The 26,003-nt window shown below is 48.7% G+C and overlaps 1 protein-coding gene across 5 annotated transcripts in view; it reads left to right on the top strand.

The window, feature by feature from the left end:
• GSK3B (glycogen synthase kinase 3 beta) overlaps nt 1-26,003 on the top strand; it is a 248,952-nt gene that overhangs the window by 106,483 nt on the left and 116,466 nt on the right. For all 5 annotated transcript variants that reach the window (XM_075000576.1, XM_075000572.1, XM_075000574.1 and 2 more), the window contains exon 3: nt 25,282-25,365. In XM_075000576.1, the coding sequence (XP_074856677.1) occupies nt 25,282-25,365 (84 nt within the window). The remainder of the gene's footprint in view (nt 1-25,281; nt 25,366-26,003) is intronic.

Genomic DNA, 26,003 nt, shown 5'->3' with positions numbered 1-26,003 from the left:
TTCCTTTGTCTGTACCCATGGTTTCTCCTCCTCCAGAGCTTTTACCTTCAATCCAACTTTTCTTTCTCCCTTCTCTTACTACTTACTCCTCTGCATTTGAGCGAGACAGCTTCCTTCTTTTCAGCATTGCCTGGATACCGGCAGCAGGATTATTGGGAGCACTGAAATTATAGCTCTGCTCACAGTTCCTGCACCTGGGAACAGCAGATGGGAAGTCCTGCTTCCCAATATTTGCAGCTGTGGATGCTCAGTTCCATAAAGATTGTGCATACATAGCTTGGTTGCCAATAAGTGTTGGAAGAGGGTGGAGCATACAAGAGCTTCTGCACATTTACCTGCTGAACTCTCAGGTCGCTGCTGAGGTGGTGCTTGGGGTCCTGCAGCTGGTCCAATCCAAGGTAGCAATTTCTTTACTTATTCAAGCCCCTGGATTCTTTAGTTCTTTTGGTTCTTATTCTCCCCAGTATGTATCCTATATACTTGTGTGCCAGCCCCGGCTCCTCCTGACATCTTCATTCTTCCCTTACTACCCAGAGTTCTCTCTCTCTTAAACCAGGGCTGGCTGTTGACCCTCGTGTCTGCCTGCCCCCAGAGATTGAACCAGGTTCAACTAAAATTTGCTGGTCTAATAGCAACTTCGTTGACTCCATCTCAGCAGTTTGCTCCAGCTATTCTTCCCCCTTCCCTGGTGACAGTGGGAGGGAGCGGCTGGAGCTGGGTGCTAAGAGGGTGGGAGTGTCAGCCACAGGGAGTAAGGGTGAGGCAAGTGATCTGGGAAAGCAAGAGAAGCAACTTAGCTTCTCTGTCCACCAGCTACTTCCTCTTGCCACGCATTCCCAGAATATTGGCCGTGACATCAGCTGCCCAGGGCAAGATTAAAAAAATACCTCAGGACTGTCCCAGCCACTTTAACAATTGTGCCAAATAACTTGACCCCAAATCTGCGAAGGCTAAGGAATGATATAGCATATAGTATTGAGCTTCATGAGGAGGAGTGCCTGGTACTCTGCCTATATTGTACGTTTTGCTATGTCCGTCTGTCCAGGGCTTGGCCTAGCCCCCAACAGATACCTCCCTCCCACCCCCTGCGCCATGCCAGCGCCAGCATGGGGCCCAGCCCAGGTCTCCAGTGGAACTCACCCAGCATCATGCTAGCCCCTCCCCGACCCCGTGCAGGGCCTGACCCAGCCCCTCCCCATGGCCCAGCCCCTCCCCATGGCCCCAGTGCAGCAGCAGCAGGGGGGCTGAAATCAGGTTCAAAGCTTTTTTTCCCCTGGCCTGGCTGGAGGTGGGGGGCCCTCCATTTTTTCAGCAGCCCAGCAGCAGTGGGAGGGACTGGGGCCAAGGCTTTTTTCCCCAACTCCAACCCCTCTGGTTCTGCTTGGGGTGGATAGGGGTGTGTGTGGCCTTTGCTTTTTTTCCTAGCTCTGACTTAGCAGGAGCATGTGTGGGTGTGTGTGTGGGTTGAACTGGGGCTGCAGCCACTTCTTTTTGCCCTTGCCCCAGTCTAGCAGGGCCAGGGCTGTTTCCCACAGCCCCCTGGCCGAGCAGGAGCTGGCAGGTGGGGGTGGGTGGGCGCTGGAGTTGTGGCTATAACTTTTTGACTTAGCCCAGCAGGAGGGGGGCAGGGGCTGGAGTTGTACCAGCCCACCAACTGGGGCTGCAGGAAAGAGCTGTGGCCCTGGCATAGTGACAGCAGGGGAACCAGGGCCAGGACTGTTTTCTAGGCTCTGGCATTAGCTTGTGCGGGCCAGGGCCAGTATTTATGGTCGCAGCGTCTTGGGAGTGGGGTTAAGTATTTCAGGGAGCTGGTTGCATCAGGGCTCCCTCTCGTATTGCTCTGTGCCAAGCACTGGGGGGTTGGGGTAAAGGGCTGTTACCTCTCCTGGCTGGGTGGAGAGTCCTGTCTCCCCATGACCACTCTTTTCCTGCTGCAGTTGCCCCAGTGGTCACTTTGCAGTATGGGTGTTTCCTGCACTCACTGATCCCAGTGGTGAGTCTGAAGTATGTTGTCCCTCTTATTGGTGCCCCTCCTTCCATGTTCTGGGGAATCCTGGGCTTTCAGATATTTCCCGCTTTTGAGGCACAACTAAACCCTGACCTTGGTTTAGGTTAGGGAAAAGAAAGCTGCATACCAAATTTCATAGTCTGTAAGTTTTTTTATGGCTTGAGGAATTCTTGAACAAACATGGCATAGACAGACGCGCACTCTGAAATATATAATAGATTGCACTTTTAGTAATCCAAGCCGTGTCTACACGTGCACGCTACTTCGAAATAGCGGCACTAACTTTGAAATAGCGCCCGTCACGGCTACACGTGTTGGGCGCTATTTCGATGTTAACATCGACGTTAGGCGGCGAGACGTCGAAGCCGCTAACCCCATGAGGGGATGGGAATAGCGCCCTACTTCGACGTTGAACGTCGAAGTAGGGAGCGTGTAGTCGTTGCGCGTCCCGCAACTTCGAAATAGTGGGGTCCTCCATGGCGGCCATCAGCTGAGGGGTTGAGAGACGCTCTCTCTCCAGCCCCTGCGGGGCTCTATGGTCACCGTGGGCAGCAGCCCTTAGCCCAGGGCTTCTGGCTGCTGCTGCTGCAGCTGGGGATCCATGCTGCAGGCACAGGGTCTGCAACCAGTTGTCGGCTCTGTGGATCTTGTGTTGTTTAGTGCAACTGTGTCTGGGAGGGGCCCTTTAAGGGAGCGGCTTGCTGTTGAGTCTGCCCTGTGACTCTGCCTGCAGCTGTGCCTGGCACCCTTATTTCGATGTGTGCTACTTTGGCGTGTAGACGTTCCCTCGCAGCGCCTATTTCGATGTGGTGCTGCCCAACGTCGATGTTGAACATCGACGTTGCCAGCCCTGGAGGACGTGTAGACGTTACTCAACGAAATAGCCTATTTCGATGTCGCCACATCGAAATAGGCTACTTCGATGTAGGCTTCATGTGTAGACGTAGCCCCAGAGTGCTGATCTGGTAAATCACATCTCCTCTTTCCACTTTTTTATTTTGAAAGTGCTTGTTGTTTTAGTAAATGGAGCTGTCAGTGGGTAGAGTAGCAGGAATATTGTCAGGTTTCACACTGTTAAGACTACCGGTAGTCAGTGTAATTTGTTCCTTTTTAAAAACAGTAGTGGGGAAAACATCTATTTTACAGTTTATTCAATTAACAGTATGTTTTGAGTTGCTGACCTTTAGTCACAGTGTTTGTGGAATGTTGTGTTAATGGTTATTTTGAAAAATTCTTGATCTTTTATATTTCAGTGCTGCAGGACTGTTAAGCGTAGATCAGGTTTCTGAGGGGACGGTGAATGTATGAAACTGGTTGGTGCTGAGTAAAGAGAAAACTCAAAAGTAGTGTGTCTGATAACCCAGTCTAACTGAAAGTGAACTGTAACTTTTCTAGTAGTTCATGCTGTGCTTGTACTTAAGAGGAGAATCCTGTTACATAAAAGCCTCATGATGAAAAATCTCTAGCGTCTAGCAAAAGGTCAGCCGATGAAGTACTTTTAAAACAACTGGAAGAGGGATGTGCTAGGTTTTAAAATGCAAATGTATACTTAGAGCAAGTTGAACTGCATTTTATATAAAATAAATGCAATTGAAAAACTCTCAAGTTTGTGATGCCCGTAAAGGCATATTTGCCTATAGCCTGAAGTTTTGAAAAGTGCTTATTTTAGTAGACAGATCTGCTGAGATTAACTTGTCTTATTGGAATTTTTTTTTAACATCTATGAGTTACTCATGTTGCTGGCTGCTTCCTTGAACTTGAAAGAAAAACTGCAGTAATGTGTTATACATAAGGAAACAAAATACAGTAAAGCCGTGCTTTAAACAAGTTTGACAGAAGCATTAATTATATTAACATGAATGCCGAAATCCCAGGCTCCAGCTGTGGGAAGCCAGGGGGATGCCACTGCTGGGAGAGGGGGGAAAGCCCCTTAAACCCAGGGAGCCGGGAGCCAAGCGTTGATGAGCCTGGCTTCTGGCTCCTCAAGGCTGAGGAGCTTTCACCCCTCCCACCTCCTTCCTCTCCCCTCCCTCCTCCTCTGAGCCCCTGGGGAGCTGGGAGCCAGGCACAGTTGTTCCTGGTCAGTTTCCTGGCTCCTGTGTGTGGAACCAGGAAACTGACCAGGTGCTGCTGCTGCTGCTGCTGCGCCTGGTGCCTAGGAGAAAGAGGGAGGTGGGGATGGAAGCCCCTCAGCCCAGGGAGCCCGGAGCCAGGCACTGCTGCACCTGGCTCCCTGTTCCCCATGGCTGAGAGAGAGCCTGGAAAGTGACCAGACACTGCTGCTCTTGGCTCCAGGCTTGTAGGGGTGCGGAGGAGGAGGGAAGGGTCCCCTCTCCATCTTATGTGAAATTTGAGTTACATTGGGGTTGCATTTGCAACCCCCGTGTAACTCGGGGTTTTACCCTAGGCCAAAACTTTACAGAACTTGGGTAGGACCTGTACAAGTCTATATTTAAATTGTTCTGACCTGATTTTCAAAAGGGCATAGCAGTTAGTTTCTTCCTGTAAGTTCGGTAGGAGTGCTCAGCCCTTTGAAAATTAGGTCACTAATTCAAGAGCATAATTAAAGGAACCCATCCTTGAAAGCTTTGACTCTACTGTTTTGAATAACTTCCTAATGACAGTTGATTCCAATCACTAGCCCCGTGTCTTCACCAGTTATCAGTGATTCCACTCACAGGGCAATAGACATAACAAGCACTTTGATGGTCTCCACGCTTTTCTTTTGGAACTTTTTAGAATTGTTGAACTTTTCACTGAGATGGAAATTGGGGCCCCTGATTTCTAGTACAAAAGATATTTTATATGTTAATATAAATACTTCAGCATTGTGCAAACATTGAAAGAATAAAGACAACACCATATGTGTGTGAGGGAGCTCAGTAGTGTTCCCTTCTCTCCAGGAAAAGTGTATGGCTTTATTGATTTCTCCACGCCCACCCCCCCATAGTTTTTTGCTTTTTTTTCCCCCTGAGCGCTGCTGGATTTTGTTTATGTGGGGTAGCTACTGTATCATGCTTTTATCATACTATACTGGGTGTCTCTTCTTACATATAATTAACATTTAATAAATTACAATGATTAGCAACTCAGAAAATATTTTTTATCCAGAAGAGATCAGGGTTTATTTTATTAATGGATTATTATCACCCGCCACTGCTGTGATGACAGAGGTTGCAGTGGATGTTTTGAATACTCTGTGTAAAGGCTGGGTTTGTGGTTTTAGCTTGTTTTCTCCGTTTTAAATTTTGATCTAGAAGGCCAAGAATTTAATAACTAGGGTCACTTTGCTATGTTTTTCCTGAAGTGGAAAGTGCATATAATACAAGAATTCTGAAATGGTACCATCTCTGTGCTGTGCCCTTGCCCAGAGGCAGCCATTCTCTGAGAGCAAAGGGTTGCCATTTAGAACGTACTCTTCTGATTAATAGTAATCCATGAAACACAAAGAGAGAACCATTTGAGCTCATTATACAGATTACCCCTCCCTCATCTTGCAGCCTCTGGGTATGACTTGGCCCAAATTAGGGAATTTGTCAGGCAAAGGGAGGTCTCCTGCTTCCCCCTTCCCAATCTGCTGCTCCTCTCTACTGCCAGTTCTGCAACTCTTTGTCCCTGCTGCTTCTGGCCCTTGCTGGGCTGATGCAGGTCACAGCTGCAGACCCTGACCCCAGATGTGGGTGGGCTGCAGGATGCGGCCCCGAGGGGACACCACCTCCAGCTCCAGGGGGGCTACTGGACATGGTAAACAAGCCTCATCAGGCTCTCCACCAGACAGCCTTACTACCTGGGGCTCTCTGGTCCAGTAATAGATGCGTTCCTGCTGGACCAGAGAATCCTGGTTTTGGGAGGTGCAACCTGTAGTTATTACTGGACATTAATCAGGAGTTTGGGTTTCTGTTCATTTTCATTCCTGCCAAATTAGGGCCTAATTTTTATTTTAGATACACAGTAACTACTGATGTAATCTAGAAAAATCAGGAACTCTGTGAATCCATGTACGTAATGGCGTAGGGGATGGCAGAAGCAGAAGAACTGACTCTCTTTTCACCTAGGCAATCAACGTGAAACAACTATTTGAAAATGATTGTGTGTTTGCTTAGTATTCTAGTGCCTGACCAATGCAGTAAATAGGGGTTTGTGCCCTAAATTTGGTCTCTGCATTCCAGTCATCAGGAGGTTAAAAGTGGCATTCTTGGTCTCCACAAAGAGGTAATGCTACTCTGAAGCAAACCTTCTGCCATTAAAGAATAGGTTTTAGTTGTTGGTCTGGCTGGGTTTCAGACAGATTAATCTTTTTTCATGTCAGGATTCGTAAATGGGCAGTAAAACGAAAACAAAAGGGAACTGAGACATGCAGACTTGCAGTCTGAAATAAGGCACACGTTCTCCTCTCATCACTTCATTCAAAAGGATTTGTACATGATTACTGTATAGTTTTATTCCAAAAGCTCGAATGTACATGGATACAACATGCAAATCTGACAAACGCCACTGTCCTTCTGTGTGATTAGGATTTTAAATCCATCCAGTTTTCAGGGCGTTAGTATTGCCGGAAGAGATGACTCTTCTGCTATGTGTTTAATTTCAGAACTGTTTGGTCACATATTTCATACTGGTCAAGCTTTAATAACACTGACTTGCAAGCAAACAATTTGCTCTTAGCTCCACCTACACTTGCTTGTACCAGCTGAGGCTGTTGGCTTGGACTGTGATACTGCCAAGTGTGCTGTGCGTGCTGATCTCACAAGGCAGACTGCTGCTGTTGCATCATTCTGAACTGATGATCACCTCTGTAATCTGAACATGTGCCAGGGTTGAAGGTCACTGTGCACACTGGCAATCTTTGACTAAAATATAGCTAACCACATTGCTTTGTCTTCGACCTTCTTGGATGGTCTGCACTGGTATTCTGTTAGGCTGACTTCCAAAAAAAAAATTTGTCCCATGACCCAGCATATCCTGTAGTCTTTTTGTACTTTCAGAATTCTGAGATCTGGATCGGGGAAGCTGTGGGATTTGTGGATGAGGTTGGGAGCAGGTGCCTTCACTTTGCTTTTATTTACATAAAACAGAACAGAGGTGTCTAAGAGAAATTCAAAGATCGCCACACTTGTGGTTATCATCTTTCCATATTTACCACATTATAGTCTTAAATAATTATCCAAATAAATGCCCTCCCCCACTCTAAATAAATGCCAACCCCTCCCTCAGAGCCGGGTACCCCACCTCCCTGTTCTAATTCAATTTCAGAGATTCACCGGAGCCGCCGCCTCTCCCACCAAGCACTGGGGTGGGCGCACAGAGCGAGCAGACAGCACTCCCCATGTGCGGCTCTCTGGAGGAGCCACGTTTAAAGTCTCCAAGAGCTGCATGCAGCTCAGCCACCCCTGTACTCGCCACAATGCAAAGTCCTATTCACCCCAAGTGGCAAACATACTGGGCACCCGAGAAATAGAATATGCTGTTTATTATTTACGTTTTAAAGGAAATCTGTTGAGAAAACACATGTACAAAAACGTCTAATCTTTTTGTTGGAACTGTTTGACGTTGAGGAGAGCATGAGTATTGCACTGTGCACTAACTGATATTTTTATTATTACGTATATGGTATTTTAAACTTCAGGGATTTACTCTGTGGGATTAGAGGTGAGTAGTGTCTCAGGAAAAAAAAATGCTTAACTCATTGCTTTATAATTATGCCACATCCCACCGACCTCCCTCAAAGGCATGCATTTTTTCTAGAGATTCTTGAACATTAACATTATACTAATTGATATAATTTACATGATTCCAGCACCTTTGAGGATGTATCTCAAAGTGCTTTATGAAGAATAAATAACCCTTAAGCACCCCCTCCTGTGGTGTATGTGCTGTTCAGTGGCAGATCTTGGAACAGAATCCTGACTTCCTGACCTGTGCTATAACTAACTAGACTGAAATAATTTAATAGTCACAGTTGGCCTGCACTAACTAGATGATGGGTTTTCTGTTGGATTTTTTATTACTGTCATGGATCAATATAATTATGCGACGATCCCCTGTGTTTTGAACCTGATGGAGAGGAGGAAGCGCTACTTGAATGCCAGGAGGAATTGCTTCATTAGCATCTCAGCCATGATGAGATGAGCCAGTCCTCTGATGATATCCAAGGCTGGGATAGGGACGCAATTTGTCTGATCAGCTCAACATCCCTAGTTAAACAAAGGGAGCATTGCTCAAACAAGGGCACAAAGCTGAGCTTGTTCCCCTTTCCTGCTTTTCATGCACCCACTGCAAGAAGGGAATAAGAAGTCGGGTCAGAAATCCTGTGTTCACTAATCTGTAAAATCTCATCATTGCGTCACTTGGCTCTCCTCACGACATAGAACAGAATTCTGTAGCTCAGGGTGCTCCTCTTCCCGCCCCCTTCCCCCCCGCCCCTTCCGCAAATAATTCTAGATTCTCCATCGGGTGGTGTCTCTATGGGTGCTCCACTCAGGTCTTGGTGTGTACCTGTGCCAGAGATCAGGCACGTTTTGCAGAGTAGTGCCCCTTGTGCCACACCTTCTCACTCAGCGCTTCGCGTTCCTTTCGTTCTGTGGAGTGCAGACACGGCGAGAGCCCTGTTCAGTTCCTTTTCAGCCATCCCTGCCTGAAGACAGAATTCACAGCAGCACTCTTGTTCCTGACAGGAGAATCAGAAATCTGTTGTTAGTTTTAGGTTTTTACCTCACACTTTTACCTTTATTTCATTGTTTGCTAAGCTTTTTTTAATAAAAAGAAGCCATGTCGTACTCCCCCAGCTTTAATAGATGCGACTCACGGAGAGACTTAATGCCTACCTCTGATGGCTCTGCCTCATATCAAATGCTTGTGGGAATCTCATGCAACTCACAAGTGCCTGCTTTGCCTGAATATGACAGCTAGGGCCAGAAAGGACGGTGAAATGTTGACCCAAAACCATACTCTGGGAAAAGTCTGTTGAACCATCCAGGGACCAAACAGAGGAGATGTGGATGTTGCAGAAGCTCTCTGATAGGGCAGCTTTATCGCTTTGCAACGGCTCTCAAGCCACACAGGCTTCCCTGGCATGCTCCGCATCAACGCTGCCTGGAGCCTCTTGTTCCCTGGTGCCTTCAGTCTCTGGCACTGTGGAGAATCACAAGTTAGCATCAGCCAGGAGAGCTGAGGCAGAGGCTAAACTTGCCACGTAGGTTGGTGTTACCGAGGCAGCAGCTTCATGAAAGTCACATATGCCTCTACCAGCAGCTCCTGCGAGCTCTCCCTCTGTGCCCGAACAACCAGCACTGCAGCATAAGAATGCACTGTGCAAAACGCAGCACCTTCAGAAATCTCCTCAGCTTGACAGAGAAGCAGCAACTTGCTCACCACGCTCCACAGCTCAAGGGCACACTAATATGTCACAGGTGCCCCCCCACTCGCCCACACTGCTACCCCCAAGATCTGATTATGGTAGTGGGCACAGGAGCAGACTTTTGTCAGGCTACTCATCACTGGCTTCTTGGCATTCCTACAGGAATTGTTCCCTTCAGCAGCATCCTGTTTAGCTCAACCAACTGTGGATGTATCTCCCACATCAGTTCCCACCTCAGTGGAGTCCCTGGGATTCATGGCACGGTTACCCACCACATTCCTCCCATGCCTACCATTCAGGATGCACAGCCTCTGCGCCTCAACAACAGCACACCTCTGCGCACTCCTTGCCTGCTCACCCACCATCAAGTGGGGTCCAATGAGCACAATAACTTACCTCACGCAGATTCAGAGAGCTCCTCACATGGACCTACAGTCAGGCAGGACGACGCAGTATTCCAGATCTCGGCTTCTCCGCTGGCAGATGATCTGAAACAATTTCAGGAATTATTTAAACAGGTAGCCTTATCACAAGATCTCACATTACAAGAGGTTCAGGACAAACAATACAGATTGCTCACAATATTGCAACCCACAGCATCCTCAAAGATAGCTTTTTTGATGGGTAAAAGCTATCCTTGAACCTTCAGGTGCTCTATGGCAAAACCCAGCCTCTGTTCTTCCCACAAATCGCAGAGTGGACAGAAAATATTTTGTCCCTGCAAAAGAGACAAACTCAGTGCTTGACATTCAAGATGCATATTTCCATACAAAGATTCAAGACAATCTTGTTCATCAAGTCAGGAGGCAGGCTCCTTTCTCCACAGCCCAGACATGCCTCCAGGTATTGGGGCATATTGCTGCCACAGCATTTGTAGTTCTGTTTGCAAGGCTTCACATGCTCTGCCTACAACACTGGCTCACTACCAACTATATACTAACCCAACGCAGCCTCTCAAAACGCCTCTTGCTTCCCCCACTAGTACTACAGTCTCTTGAATGGTGGACATGTCCAGCCAACTCGCTTGTTAGTGTACCCTTCCACCGATCAGACCCGTCAGTTACCATAACAGATGCATCACTTGTGGGCTGGGTGGTCTAGTGTGGTGCAACATCAATACAGGGAACATGGGCCCAACACAAGAGACACTTTTCACATCAGTAGCTTAGAGCCTTGGGGCCATTTGCATGGCTTGTACTCCTGATAAAAGGCAGAACTATCTGTGTCCTCACAGACAGCATACTTTTTATGTTATGTCAGTCAGCAGGGGAGTGCCTGATCACACACACTGTGTGCAGAAGCGCTATGATTCTGGAACTGGTGCATCAAGAATCAGATAACCCCAACAGCAATGTACATACCATGACAACAGAGTGTGAGAGTTGACAAACTGAGCACACGTTTCTCATATCAGCACAAGTAAAAGATCAATACCAGTATCTTCCTCTTAGTCTTCCGCAAATGAGGTGTCCCAACTGTAGGCCTCTTTGCAACACTTCACAATCGCAAATGCCACAGATTTTGCTCCGAGCGGGACTGGGCAAGAGATCACAAGGAGATGCCTTCATCATACGAGGGACACAAAACTAGGGGGAGAGGTGGATTCGTTGGAGGGTAGAGAGAGAATCCAGAGGGACCTGGATAAATTGGAGGACTGGGCCAAAAGAAATCTGATGCGGTTCAATAAGGAGAAGTGTAGAGTCCTGCACCTGGGGCGGAAGAATCCCAAACATTGTTACAGGCTGGGGACCAACTGGCTTAGCAGCAGTACGATGGAAAGGGACCTAGGGGTTATGGTGGATGAAAGGCTGGATATGAGTAAACGGTGTGCCATTGTAGCCAAGAAAGCTAACGGCATACTGGGGTGCATTAGGAGGAGCATTTCGAGTAGATCTAGAGAAGTAATTATTCCTCTTTATTCGGCACTGGTGAGGCCACATCTGGAATATTGTGTCCAGTTTTGGGCCCCCAGTATAAAAAGGATGTGGATTTACTGGAGCAGGTTCAGCGAAGGGCAACAAAAATGATTAAGGGTCTGGAGCACAAGACCTATGAGGATAGGCTGAGGGATTTGGGCTTGTTTAGTTTACAGAAGAGAAGACTTAGAGGTGATTTAATAGCAGCCTTCAACTTCGTGAAGGGGAGCTCTAAAGAGGAGGGTGAGAAACTGTTCTCAGTGGTGTCAGATGGCAGAACAAGGAGTAATGGTCTGAAGTTGAAGAGGGAGAGGTGTAGGTTAGATATTAGGAAAAACTACTTCACCAGGAGCGGGGTGAAGCAGTGGAATGCGTTGCCTAGAGAGGTGGTGGATCCCTCGAGGTTTTTAAGTTGCGGCTGGACAAGGTCCTGGCTGGGATGACCTAGTAGGGGTTGATCCTGCTTGAAGCCGGGGGCTGGACTAGATGACCTCCTGAGGCCACTTCCAGCCCTGTTATTCTGTGATTCTGTGACAGCCCCTAATCTGTGCGTTTCCACCAATTCCACTTATCACCAGAGTGATCAACAAGGTCCAATCTCATCGGGCCACTTTTAATCTTAATAGCCCCAACCTGGCTGGGACAACTTTGGTTCCCCTATCTACACTCTATTGGTAGATCAGCCTGTCCCTCTCTCAGTGGTGCCGAACCTTCTGACACAGCACCGCAGCAGCACATGCCGCATCAACATCAAAACTATGAAACTCACAGCATGGCTTCTCCATGGTTCCAGAATGAAGAACTCACCTGCTCAGACAGGGTCAAACAAGCCCTTCTAAACAGTTGTTGTCCCTCCACAAGACGCACCTACCAAAACAAATGGCCACGCTTTCCTCAATGAGGCATGATGTGCTATTTACATACCACTGTTGTCCCCCTACGTACCTTGCTTGACAGCCTCATGGACCTCAGTGACATGGGTCTCCAGAATAGCTAAAAACAATGCTCATCTGAAGATGAAGAACCTTGTAGGAAAGTCAAAGCCTTCCCAAAAAACAATAATTTTGGGGTCTCTCCCAGCAATTGTCTTTTACTCATTTGTGCTTTGACACCAATGATAAAATGGTTACAAAAGTTTTGGCTAGAAGTTTCCTGGAGCACAGAGGCGAGAACTCTGAAATTACTGAAGTTTTTACTTCCTTGGCTAAGCACTCATTCATCTGCAGTATAACCATGTAACATGATACAAATTCAAAGATTCTGAGGCCAGAAGGGACCATTAGTTAAAGACATGGCCTAACTTATTTCACCAAAGGAATTCTGTTGGGTTACAGTTACACTAAAGCACTCTGTCAACAGAAATCACTGTCAGAAGAGATTTCCTGTAAAAACTTCTGATGACAGAATGCAACCACATACGAAAGCCAGGTGGGAGAATGCTTCACTGTGTCAGCAGAGTAGTTGGGCTGCCTGGCTCCTCTCTCGACAAAACATCAGACATGGCTGCCCTTTGTTATGGATGCCTTGTCTGTCAAGAGATTCTCTCCCCCCCACCCCCCAGCATTCACACAGTTTTCCCCCCTCCCCCGCCCAAAGATTGTTGACAACAGTATTATGCCTCATGGCTTTGAGGCAGAATGCTGTCAGTGAAAGTGCTGAGATTTGTCCACAAACAATCGACAAAGCACATTTTGTATGTGTACGTTTCACCAGTTTTGTCAATAAAACCGGGGTTTTGTCAGCAAAACTCGCTACTGTAACCATAGCCTTGGTGAAATAGTGGGCAGTGGTTCATTCCTGCATAGCAGTCTGAGTGCATTGAAGAAGATTAAATGTCTTGTCTGTTCCTAAGAACCAGAGCCTGTCCCCACATAAGATAAAACACAAAAGGCAGAGTGGGTTTAGTATCTCAAAGGACTTTCCTTCGGAATAACTCCCTATGTGAAACGCTTATTCCAGATTGAGTACAGTGTGTCTGTTTCTCTGATCCACTAATCTAAATTTGTGGAGACAAGTCTTAATGCTTATGGCAGAGGAAACACCACAGTGAACTCTTCTGCAGTTTTAAAACAGGTAAAGCAAGCCGTGCTGCTGCTGCTGCTGTAGATGGGCAGAAGAAAGGCCTGCATAAAACAAGTGGTGACACCATTGAGACTAGAACTGTTAGCCACAGGCAGGAAAAACTTGTTCCAGGAAGCACCTCGTAAAGAAATCTAGAGTGTATGTTGATGAGAGCATGGGGACCATGAACTGCACCTTTCATTCATGATCAAGCTCTTTGATTTAAAAAAAAATCAGACTATGAATAACCTTGTGAACCCCCACATGTAAAGAAGAGTTATTTTCCTGGTCTATACAAACCTGTTTGTTGCTTCTGCAGCTCTTAGAAAGAGACGAGAGAGAGAGAGAGAGAGAGAGAGCGCACTGCTTCTAGAAGGGAAGAGGCAAAGGGGGGAAGGCATGAAGCAACTTTATTTGATCATTACAGAATTATAATCTGAGCCTGTCCTGTGTTTTACACTTTCTCTTGAGTTTCATCTTGATGTTTGCAATCACTAGACTGTGGTCCAAGTCTGTGTCTGCTCCGTGGAAAGTTTGGCACTGCTGTAGTGATGCTACCTATCTTCTTCTTATTAAAATCATATCTATCATGTTCTTGGAGTTCCTGTAATTCGATCACCATATCCACTTCCTACAGTCCTTTTGTTGGAATCTTGTGTTGTGCTCAAGAAGAGTTGTTACAGAAAGATCCTGAGAATAGCATGGATGCAGAAGATCACCAACGAGGAATTCTATAGGAAGATACATCTGAAAGAGAACTGCTGCAGAAGGTTATACAATGGAAGTTAAAGCTATTTAGGCATATTTGCAGAATGAACAACGAATGAAAAATCAAGGTTTTCACCATAATTGACGGTTCAAATAGGAGAGGCAGACCCCACAGAGAATGGGTAGATGATATAGTAGATTTGATGATGACGATGAGCATGATCTGACAACTGATTGTGGTTTGAGCAAATAGGTTAATATAAAATAAGCAGCTATAGAGAGAGCGTCTTTGACATATACAGGTCTAAGAATAGAGCTTTAGAATTGATAGAATAATCATTATTGGTGAGGCACTTCTGGTATATCAGTTTATGTAGTTTTATCACCAAGAAAAACAGAATTTATCTTCTTGCAGTCACTTGTCATCTCTTCCACCACCCCAATTCTGGTTTTAGTTGAATAGCACAAACTGCAAATAAGTTACAAAAGCTAGGTCTATACGTGTATGCTACATCAAAATAGCTTATTTCGATGTAGCGAAATCGAAATAGGCTATTTCGATGAATAGCATCTACACATCCTCCAGGGCTGGTGCCGTCGATGTTCAACGTTAACGATGGGCAGCACTACATTGAAGTAGGCACTGCAGGGGAGCGTCTACACACCAAAGCGGCCCACATCGAAATAAGGGTGCCAGGAACAGCTGCAGACAGGGTCACAGGGCTGACTAGCACTTCTGGGGCAACAGCAAGCCACTCCCTTAAAGGGTCCCTCCCAGACTCACTCAGCCTGCATAGCACGTGGTCTGCAGAGCCACAGGCACGCACACCCCGTGTAAGCAGTATGGACCCCCAGCAGCAGCAGCCAGAGGTCCACACACCTGCCCCTGCAGGAGCAGTGCTTGCCCCGCTCAATGCTATGCAGGAGGCAGCTGATCACCTTTTATTTGTGAAAGAGGAGCTGCCCCCAGGGGATGAGAAAGCAGCCCCAGACCTTGCTGCCCTCTGACCCCTGCTGCACACGCTGCCAGCTGTGGAGGTACCCTACAAGCACAGACTGGTGTGAGCGGCTGGTGCTCGGTGAGTGGGACAACGAGCGCTGGCTCCAGAATTTCTGCATGAGCCAGCAGACATTCCTGGAGCTCTGCCAGTGGCTCACCCCTGCCTTACGGCACCAGGATACCTCCATGCGACGTGCCCTCACGGTCGAGAAACGGGTCGACATCGCTGTCTGGAAGCTGGCCACTCCAGACAGCTACCGATCCGTAGAGCAGCAGTTTGGCGTGGGCAGGGCCACCGTCGGGGCTGTCCTCATGGAGGTAAGAGGACCCAGGGCGGGGGGGAGCCCAGGAGTGGAGGGCCAGACACACCCTGCACACCCCTCACTGGTGCTCTCTCATGTCCTTTCCCTGCAGGTCGTCCGCGCAATCAATGCCCTGCTCCTCCACAGGCTCGTGCGGCTTGGGGACCCAGATGCTGCCATCGCGGGGTTTGCCAGCCTGGGCTTCCCAAATTGCTTTGGGGCTCTGCATGGGACCCATATCCCCATCCGTGCCCCGGAGCACAGCGGAGGACGTTTCCTCAATAGGAAGGGATACCATTCGGTGGTCCTCCAGGCCTTGGTGGACAGCCGGGGCCGCTTCCTGGACGTTTATGTTGGCTGGCCTGGCAGCACCCACAACGCCCGGGTGTTCAGAAATTCGGGCCTGTGCTGCCGGCTGGAGGCGGGGACCTGCATCCCCCAGCGGGAGATTCCTGTGGGGGACACCACGATGCCCCTCTGCATCGTCGCAGACGTGGCGTACCCCGTCCGGCCCTGGCTCATGCACCCTTACACGGGCCATCTCACAGCCAGCCAGGAGCGGTTCAACACGTGGTTGAACCATGCGTGCCAAGTGGTCGAGCGCACTTTCGGCCGCCTCAAAGGGCGCTGGAGGTGTCTCCTCACCCGCCTGGATGCAGGCCTCCCCAACATTCCCCAGGTTGTGGGCGCGTGCAGCAAGGGAGAGGCCTTCTTCCAGGGCTGGGCTGTGGAGGCTGGCAGGGCCGATGTCCATCCGCCCGCTGCCCCCAGTCTCCAGGTCGACCCTGAGGGGATCTGGGTCCGGGAGGCCCTGCGGGCCCATTTTGACCAGGCTGCAGGGTGAACGCTGGCAGGGCCAGCTGCGGGCATGCCACCCACCGCACCCCCCCGCATCTTCCACAACACTCCCTGCCCCCCCCCCCCCCCCCGCCCACACCACAGAGCACCCGAGAACACACTCCCCCCCCCCCCCTACTTTCCTTGGAAATAAATGGAAATGTTGTTTCAAACAAAACAGTGCAACCTCTTGTTAATAACATATATATATATAGAAGAAAGGGGGGAACTATTTACATGGGGGGGCAGCTAGCAGAACAGAACAGGGGTCCAACACAAACTATATACAAATGGGGGATATGTACAAAGGAGGGAGGGGCCATGTCTTTGGCCCCGCACCCCTAATGTCCAGCGCCCGGGGTTGGAGGGCACAACCCTCGTCTCAGGTGGAGTCCTGGTGGGGGCTGGGAGAACTGGCGAATACGGCCAGCCGGTGTCAGCAGGCCCCAGGGTGGCGGACGGTGGAGGGGACGGCGGGTGGCGCGGAGGGGGTGGGTGGGTCAGGTGTTGCGCTATGCGCTCAAAGGTGCACATGAAGGCCCCCCAAGCCTCCTGGCGCCAGGCCAGCACTCGCTCTTGGAGCTCCAGCCGCTGCTTCTCCACCCGCAGGTGCCTCTCCGACACCTCCAGCTGACGCTGGAGGGTCGCGAGCAGCTGGGGGTCTGTGGCCCTCCTCTGGTGGCTCCGCCTTCGGCCTCGTCCTGGAGCTGGTCGTTGCTCCACTGAGGGGCTGGCCTGCTGGAATGGCCCCGGTGGGCACTCAGGGACGACAGACACCTCCCCGGCGCTCTCCAGGCCCTCTGATGGTGCAGCTGCAGAACACGGGGGGAAGAAGAGTGAAGACAGCCGTTAGTGTGGGCCCTCGTCCTGTGGCCCTCGTCCCCCCACCCCTCTGCTGCTGGTTCCCCATCCCCGTCCCCGGGAGATGCTGCTGCTGATGATGGGTGTCCCCCGACCCCCCGGTGGACCCTAGGTTCCGCTCCCCCCATCCCCAGGGATGGGGCACGGCGCTGTCCTGCTGGGGGGCAGGGGCTGATGCACTGTTATGAGGGACACGCCACTGCTGTCCTTGGGGCCATGGTCATCTGGGCATGTGGAGGGTCCTGGTCATGTCTCTTGTCCCTGCCCCTTAACCCCAGGGGTGTGCACCGGGGGGGTACATACCTGACAGTCCGCTCCCACGGTCGGGGGACACCCACTGGGCGGATGCCCTGCTGGAGGTCTGGGACGGGAGGGCAATGCGGAGTCCTCCGTCGCTGGAGGAGTCCCCCTCTTCCTCCTCCTCCTCCTCCGGCATCCCAGGGGTGGGCTCCTGGGGGGACCCTTGGGGTGCAGGGCTTGCCTCTGGGGCAGACTCCGTCTCCGGGGCCTGCTGGGGCTCGTCGGCTGAGGTGTCAAGAGTGGCCGGGGGGGGAGGAGGTGTACCGGGGGCCCAGGATGGCCCTGAGCTCCCTGTAAAAGGGGCAAGTGGCGGGGGCAGTCCCAGATCAGCTGGCCGCATCCCGGGCCAGGTGTAACCCTGCCGCAGCTCCTTAACCTTACTCCTGATGTGGTCAGGAGTGCGGGCAGGGTGACCCCGGGCAGCCAGGCTCTCGGCCAGCCGAGCGAATGCATCTGCGTTCCGCCTCTTGCTCCCCATTACCTGGAGCACCTCCTCCTCGCCCCAGAGCCCCAGCAGGTCTCCGATCTCGGCCTCCATCCAGGAGGGGCCCCGCTGCCTCTTCCCCTGCTGGCTGTCAGCCTGGGAGCCCTGACTCCCCTTGGGGGGGTGCCCTGGGGGCGCTTGGGGGGCTGGCTGGCTGCCATGGGTTCAGGCTGTTGGGCTGCGGCTGCTGTGAGACGTGCAGGCTGACTGCGTGGCAACGCTGCTGACTGCACGCGCTCTCAGCTTCCTGCACAGGAACGCAGGGGGCGGGGAGCTTTAAGGGGCTGCTGCACGCAGTGACCATAGAGCTCAGGGGCTGGAGAGAGCGTCTCTCAACCCCTCAGCTGATGGCCGCCATGGCGGACCCCGCTATTTCGATGTTGCGGGACGCAGATCGTCTACATGTGCCCTACTTCGACGTTCAACGTCGAAGTAGGGCGCTATTCCCATCTCATGATGGGGATAGTGACTTCGACGTCTCGTCGCCTTACGTCAATTTCAACTTCGAAATAGCGCTCGCCCTGTGTAGACATGGCAGGCGCTATTTCGAAGTTGGCGCGGCTACTTCGAAGTAGCCAGCTCGTGTAGACGCGGCTAAAGAGAGCTGTTTGTATCCTCTTAATTCTCAGCGTTTGCTCAAAGAATTCTGTGCTTAAGGAATTCTTTACTTCAGAATAAATGAAGCTTTATTATGTTCTCCAGTTGTGGTAAGTGGGGATGAGAATTGCACATTCACAGATGCCTGGTGAGATCATAGTTCTGACTTAGAATATGCTCTATGGCTTGTAGCTATGGTAAGCAAAGGGTTGTAGAAATTTGAAAAAAAGTATAACATATACATGCTTTACTCCCAAAGAAAAAAATGTAAAGCCTTTTTATATTAAGCTTATTCCTTGCTTTTGAGAAAACTGATGTATGGTAACACTTTGAGCCATTGTTGATACATATTCTAGGATAGGGTTTCTCAAACTTCATTGATCACAACCCCCTTCTGACAACAAGAATTACTTCACAACCACAGGATGGGGAGCTGAAGTTTCAACCCACCAGAGCTGCACTGCCCTGGACTAGAAGGCCATTTTGAAGCCCAGGCCCTGCTGTCCTGGACAGCTCTGGTGACTACATTAAAACCCGCAGTTTGAAAACTACTGTTCTGGGAGAAACTTGTCTTTGAATATTGGATTTATCACCCAGGTCACTGTCTGGATTGTTTGCTTCTGGAAGACAGGAGAGAGAGATTATTGGATATGAGCAGAGGTCTTGTATTTTCCATCCACCCTGTGTTTTGGATTGTATTTGTCAGCCTTTCTCAACTGCCTCTGGAATTATTTTAGTTCCACTGTGTTAGACAAGCAACAGTAACAGAGAGGTAGGACAGCTTCCCGCTTCTTGTTATTCATAGTGATATCAGTCAGGATTAACTAATTTGTTCAGTTAGTATTTTGCTCCCCTCCCCCTCCCCCCCCCCGTGCCCCCCTTTCAGTCCTATGTATCTGATTTGTCAGTTTTGATTTCAATTTTTTTGGATCTCTGTCATATAACCATCAGGGCTGTACTCCATAATAGAATATCTCCAGATCTGAAGAAGTGGGTCTGCCCCATGAAAGCTCATCACTTAATAAATTATTTTGTTAGCCTTTAAGGTGCTACATGACTGTATGTTTAGACAAGCAGTTTCTGTGTATGGTAGTCATCACTAATTTGTGTAATAAGCCTCTCTGTTAACAATACAAGTTGATTTCATGTGATGTGTCCCATTCATCTCATTTTCTCAGCTGCGGGTGACATTTTATTTGGAGCTTTTCTGTTTATTTCAAGAGTTAATGGTCTCTAAGGCAAGAACTGTCACTGTACTGTAAACTCTGGATTCAACGGAGCCTGATTTAGTGGACTTTGGAAATAACAGACTGTCTGCCAGTGCCGCCGCCCCCCCCCCCTCTTCCCCACACCATCCGCCAAAAGAAATTACATGCTGGCAGCTCATCAGAGCTTCTGGAGCTGCTGCCAGAGCTGGAGGGGCTGCTGCCTCTGGAGCCAACACATGTTCCTCCCACCAGCTGTGGGGTGCTGATGTGTTCCCACCCCGGTGGGAGGAGTGTGTGGCAGCTCCGACAGCAGCCCCAGCCATGGTGGGCAGCGGTGGCAGCTCCAGCTCTGGTGCTTCTGGTGAGTTGCTGGCATTTGGAGGCGGGGGAAGAGCCTGTTTTTGCGGGGGATGCAATGGGGAATACAGTAAGCCCTTCGGCTTTAACAGCCTTGCAGCATTAATGGACATCCCTCCCTTCTGTTAGTCTGTTTAAATCAAGGGTTTACAGTAGTTGTGAACTGCTAAGTAATATGCAGTGTTGTAAAATGCATGGGTATTGTGTGTTTAGGCTGTTTTCAAGGAAATACGCGCTTAAATCACAAATATGAGAAAAAAAGGTCCTTAGCTTAGACATTTTAATCATAATTAACTTTAGTATTTGTTCCCTGTCTACGTATTTCTGATCTAATTTGTTCAGGTGAACTGTGATTCAGAGAGTGGCTAGGTTTTACATTAAAGAAATAAAAATCCTTTGTTTTATTCTGTCAGACTCTCGCATTAAGTATGAAGTGAAGTATTAGTATTACTGTGTGATTGTTTGAATTAACTCTCTTTTCACAACTCAGTAATGAACTGTTCATGGAGCTGCAACAGAGGATCAAAGAGAGTGCCTAAGGAGATGGAGCGAAGAGCGGGAGGTGTGAGAGCAGCAGTTATTGTCATTGTCCTGGAATGGAATACTGACACTTATAGAACTAGTAACAGTGATTAGAATAACACCTGCTGATTTCCAGAATGTATTATTATTATATGCTCTCAGACACGCAGATCCTCAGATCAAGAAGCAAAAATATGAGTTGGCGCACACCCACTTATTTAGGGATTTATTAAGATACTGCTGAAATAACAGTACTACTTGTGTAGTACTTTATGCATTCAAAGCACTGTACAAAAATTGATTTGTCTTCCAATACCTTTAGAGGTGTGAAATTAACAATCTCTATTTTCCAGTTGCTGGAACAAAGAAAGAGACATGACTTGTACCAAGCCGTATAATGAATCGCTTGTAGAGCTGTGTTTCAATTTCACATCTTCCCGAATTCTAATCTTGTGTTCAGTACTCCAACATTAATGTGAACACTTAGAAAACCCTCCACAAAGTGCTAAGATCTCTGTCATACTAGAAAGCCCTAAGTGATGACATATGGATTTTTTTTGTATTTAGGACCAGTGGTTCAGATTTGACTTGTTTCTCTAATGACTAAAAGCTAATACCATATGGTGAATTTCCAGTGGTTAGTGTGAAATGTTTGATGAAATCATTCTTCTTCCCAGTGGGTAACAGCCTATCAGAAAACCCCATGAGAGCTGGTAATACAGTAAATGCTTTATCTAGGCTGTATCAAGCAGAAAGCTCTATAAATGATAACTTCTGATCTTCATTGCAAGTCCAGTTTATTATAGTCTGTTTTGTGTGGGGACTCTGGCTGGGCTCTGTTTAACAAAGTTTAAACATCTTTTGTTACTGGTATGGTACACTAGAGGTGAAGAACCATTTTTGGGTTAGGATCCACTGAGGCCACATATAAGTGAGAAGGGAAAAAAAAAACCAAAAAATCGCCACAATACCCCACTGATGTGACACCTGACTAAGATACTTCACTCCCCTCACGCATCAGCATCACCACCAGGGGGTGGGGGTGAAGAATGGAGGGACTTGAGGTTCAGGGCTTCCCTCAGGCCAGATTAGCTCTTCTGGGGGGCCCACAGTGGAAATAAAAATGGAGAGGGAGGTCAGGATTCAGTATGTGGGAAGGGGCTGCCAAGAAGCAGGTATGGGGTCTGGGTGGGAGGGAGGGTGCAGGAGCAGGCTGAGGGTGGGAGTGTGGCTAGGAGAGGGGCAGGAGCAGGCTGGTAGTGGGGGATCCTGGTCGATGAGAGAGGGCACTTACCTTGGTCTATGGCTGCTCTGCTGCCTATCCTCCAGCTGTGAGGGTCGGTGGGGGGGAAGGATATCTTAGTGGCTTGAGCATTAGCCTGCTAAACTCAGGATTGTAAGTTCAATCCCCAAGGAGGCCATTTAGGAATCTGGGGCAAATATATTTAAAATAAAAACTATCAGGGATGTTGCTTGGGTAGGGGACTGGACTCTGAGCTCCCAAGGTCCCATCCAGTTCTGTGAGATGTATATCTCCATAATTAAGTGTTCCCTAGAGAGGCTTTTCTCCCACGCAGTGTCTTCCCATTGCTCTGATTGGCCAGAATTTTGGCCGGAGCAGTGGGCGTGCCCAGGGGAGGTGAGGAGAAAAGCCTCTACAGGGAGCTGTGATCTCCCATTCCTCCAGCTAGGGAAGGGTGAGCGGGGCCGGTGGCAGCGGGGGTGCCTCTGGTTCCTGTCCCCTGCCAGGCAGAGCCGGTGAGCCAGATCTGTTCCCAGCGTGCCTCATCTGAGCCTCGATAGCCAGATCCAGACAGGCCATGGTGTGGATTTGGACCACAGTCCGGGGTTGCACTGCGCTATCTCCTACAGGATATGAATAAGTTCAGGTAGAGATAAGAGATGTAGAAAAGAGACTATGATAGAAGTGACTAGGGGATTGTGGGGGTGCGGGGGGGGGCTGGAATGTACCAGTAACACAATATGTAGCTAAGAAAGCTGTGCCAGTTTGTCTGTCTGCTTTTGTGTTCTATCCCCATTCACACTGCAATCCTTCATTTGTTTTCGTTTTTAGAGTACAGTAAACCTTGAGTTTAATGGACTAGTAGGGGGAATGGGGTGTCCATTGTGGTGAGGGCCCCTCTTACCCAGACCACTGTTCAGTCCCATCTCATCAGCTTCTCCAGTCCCTCACCCCTTTTCCCCTCCAGGAGCTGGGGTTTGCAACAGGTCTCCAAGCCAGGGAGCCCAGCCCCTGCTCCAGGGACTCCCTTTTCTGCTGTTCTGACCTGACGCTGGTGTGCCTTGTTCTTCAGTTCTGCTCTCTTGCTCTCACTCTCCTGTGCCTCTCCTCCAGTCCTCCCGCTCTTTCCCCTCCTCGCCTTCCAACTGTGGGGTGGTTTCCAAAGGCCTCTATCAAGCCAGTAGTGGAGTCAGCTGGCCTCAGTTTGGCTGAGCCAGCTCTCACCCAGCTGCTTGTAAGTACCCTGCTTGCATTTAGCAGGTCCTTCCTCCTGTTTGGGCTGCCTTTCTCTCACACTGAAGGAGCCCTCTGAGCTGGCCCTGCTGCACCGTTAATGCTGAAAGTCCATAATATCCAGCTGGTTATCCTGTCTGATGCATTGACTTTTCCAGCCCATCGCTCACTCCTGTCCTCTGCCCTTCTTCTCTTCCCCCCTCCTGTCCCATTCTTTCCCTCGCTCCTCCATCTCCCTCTCCTAATTACTGGGAGAGGAGTTGCATGCCAGCCTGGCTGCTTTCACCTACTGCAGCAATGGGTGTGCTCAGCACTTCCAGCCCTTGGCTCTGAGCTCCCCGCACAAAGGCAGAGCACAGCTGCCTCCAGCCTGCCAGCGGGCAGCAGCCTCCGACACCATGGCTGCTGCTCAGTGCCATCGCAGGCAGCGGCAGCTGGGTGCTGACGTGCTCTGCGCACACAGGGCTGGGGGAGGAGAGCTCCTGCACCTCAGCGCCCCACCTCCCCGGCCTCAGTGGCTCCAGCTGCGGTGGCTGCTCTGTGTAGGCGGCATTTATTTGCAGAGGGCTGGGGACTGGCAGACAGAGTCTTTTATTTCGAAAGTCCGTTAAATTAAGGGTTTTACTGTGTAAGCTCTCTGGAAGCTGGATTGTTTCTTGCTTGTCTAATGCTCATCACTGTGGGGCCCCAGTCTGCTTCTCTGCACAGCTGTTTGTGTCACCATCTGATATTATGACTTAAGTTTTTTTGCAGCAGGTACCACTGTCATCTGTCATGAGCTAATGCACGTTTATTGTGCTATATAAGTAATGGCTTTTTTGAATAGCCACAAAGTGGAGATGTTTGGTCACTGACAGTAATTGTCTTCATTCTGCCAAGCAATGCAAAGTGTCCTCATTTGTTCTACATAAATCTTGTTCGACTTACGCCAGTAGAAGTGAGATTTTAATGCACTTGAACTGCCATACTCTGAGTGTCCCTAAACTGGCAACACCTGTGATACGGCCCCTGGTGGGGGACTGGTTTCCCTCTAATTCTTTCCAGCCATGGGCAGAATAAATTTCATGTACCAAGGCATATGGGGATGTGCACCACCAGTAGAAACACATGCTGCTGGCTGTGGGTGCTGTAGACACTCTGCTAATCAACTAGGCAGCAGCTGAATCTCTCCTGGGTGGCTGCCCAAGTGCTCAGCTTTCAGGAAGCACTGGTTGGTGGGGTGTGTGAGGGAAGCTGGGGAAATGACAGCCCAGTGACTTGCTTTTCCCTGCCAGAGAGGCAAAAGTGGTGCCCAGGAGTGGTGTGGAGCCATGTGTGTCTAGGTGAGTGCCCCACACCCATGCCTCTCATGCCCAGAGCTTGCAGTGCCCTCCCTGGCCCACCATATTCTTTAATTTGCCATACCCTGTTTCCCAAGATTGCGGGATTAAAGAGGTTTAAGTGTAGATGGCTGTCCGATTCCATCTTGGGGAACTGCCTTTGGTGACAGGAGTGTTGGGTGTGGCGGTGTGTTCCCCTGTTCATCTTTGTGCTGGGCTTAGAAACATTATGAAGAAGAAGAGAGTTTCTACTTCTATGTAGTATCGTTCTTCTTTACATATGCATTTGCAAAATGAAAATCAGGTCCATAAACCCTCGACAACTTAGTTCCAAGAAAAATCTTTTTGATATTCTACTTTATAAATATTTTTAAATGGTGTTTTTGATCACTTAGTTGTATCTATCCTTTCTGCACCAAACCAATGTGAAAAATTCAATTTTTGTCAGTTAATGGCTGTTCTGTTTTTTGCCTATCTTATAGCATCTTCAAAATAGAGATTTTTAAACACTTGGCCTAATAACTTCCATTCAGACTAGAGTATGTAGCTTTTAAAGCTTAGAAAATACACACTGAAAACTAACTCGAGTTTAAATACAACATTTCTTGCCTCTTCTCAGCATCAAGCTCTGATGCTTGACACTTGAGTCAGTTGTTTAATTACAGTGCTCTTTGTTTTAAGAAAATCTGTGCCATTGAATATTATGGCTAAAACAGTTGGAGGAAGAGGAATGAGGCAAAACACGAGACTAAGTCACATTCAGTACTGAGGGCGAAGTCGCTACTTAAATGCCTATTTTAACTACCAGATTTTATCTTTGCAACGCCCCATTCCTAATGCATCCCTAATTCAGTGGCTTTCATGCAATTTGTGGTCAGTATGTTTAACAAGGTTCACGTTACACTGACTCACCACTGTATTTCTGGAAAAAAGTTTTCCCAACTTGACGGTGCTTTTTTCTCTTTCAGAACCGAGAGCTCCAGATCATGAGAAAATTGGATCACTGTAACATTGTCCGATTGCGATATTTCTTTTACTCTAGCGGAGAGAAGGTAAGTTAACATCGAGCGGCTCACAAACAGCTTCATCAAGGCCACTTAGTGGTATTATAGTAATACTTCTGAATTTTTAGGAATATTGAAAATAGAGTTGGGTAATGACAGATTCCAGAATATGCCAGGATCTCAGGTGTTCCTCAGCTGAGGGGCAGCAAATTTGTAAGGCAGAGCATGTGAAAGCTTATCTTACTTTCTGACTATGGATGTGTAGGCCATGGGTACTTTGATTCCTAGTGTGCCGTGATCGATCTTGATTCCAGTAGCAGTCTTCTGTTCAAATCAGGATAAATCATTGCATAGCTGGGAGCTGCGGTTTCTGTAGGTTTCAGCTCTTTATTAAAAACAGGAATTTCACCAGCTGTTTTTGTTTGTTTGTTTGTTTTTAATGAACTTCACATGTTACTCTTGGTCACCCCTTGTGTTGCACGGGGTGAAGCAAGACTACTGGAGTATTTCCCGTTCTGAAATCAATCAGTATCTCAAAACTGGCCTTCACGTACCATAAGCTGTAGCTAATTATGTAATAAATGGAACATGTAGAAAATGTAAAAAATAAACAAACCAAGAACTAACTCTTCAGCAGTAGTGTCAGAAAGTGATACCAGAAGAGCGTGTAAGAAGCAAACCTTGGG

The sequence above is a fragment of the Carettochelys insculpta genome, chromosome 1 (genome assembly GCF_033958435.1).
Source record: "Carettochelys insculpta isolate YL-2023 chromosome 1, ASM3395843v1, whole genome shotgun sequence".
NCBI classification, from domain to species: Eukaryota; Metazoa; Chordata; order Testudines; family Carettochelyidae; genus Carettochelys; species Carettochelys insculpta.
Note: the sequence above shows the minus strand (reverse complement) of the source record. Positions and strands in the feature narration are given on the sequence as shown.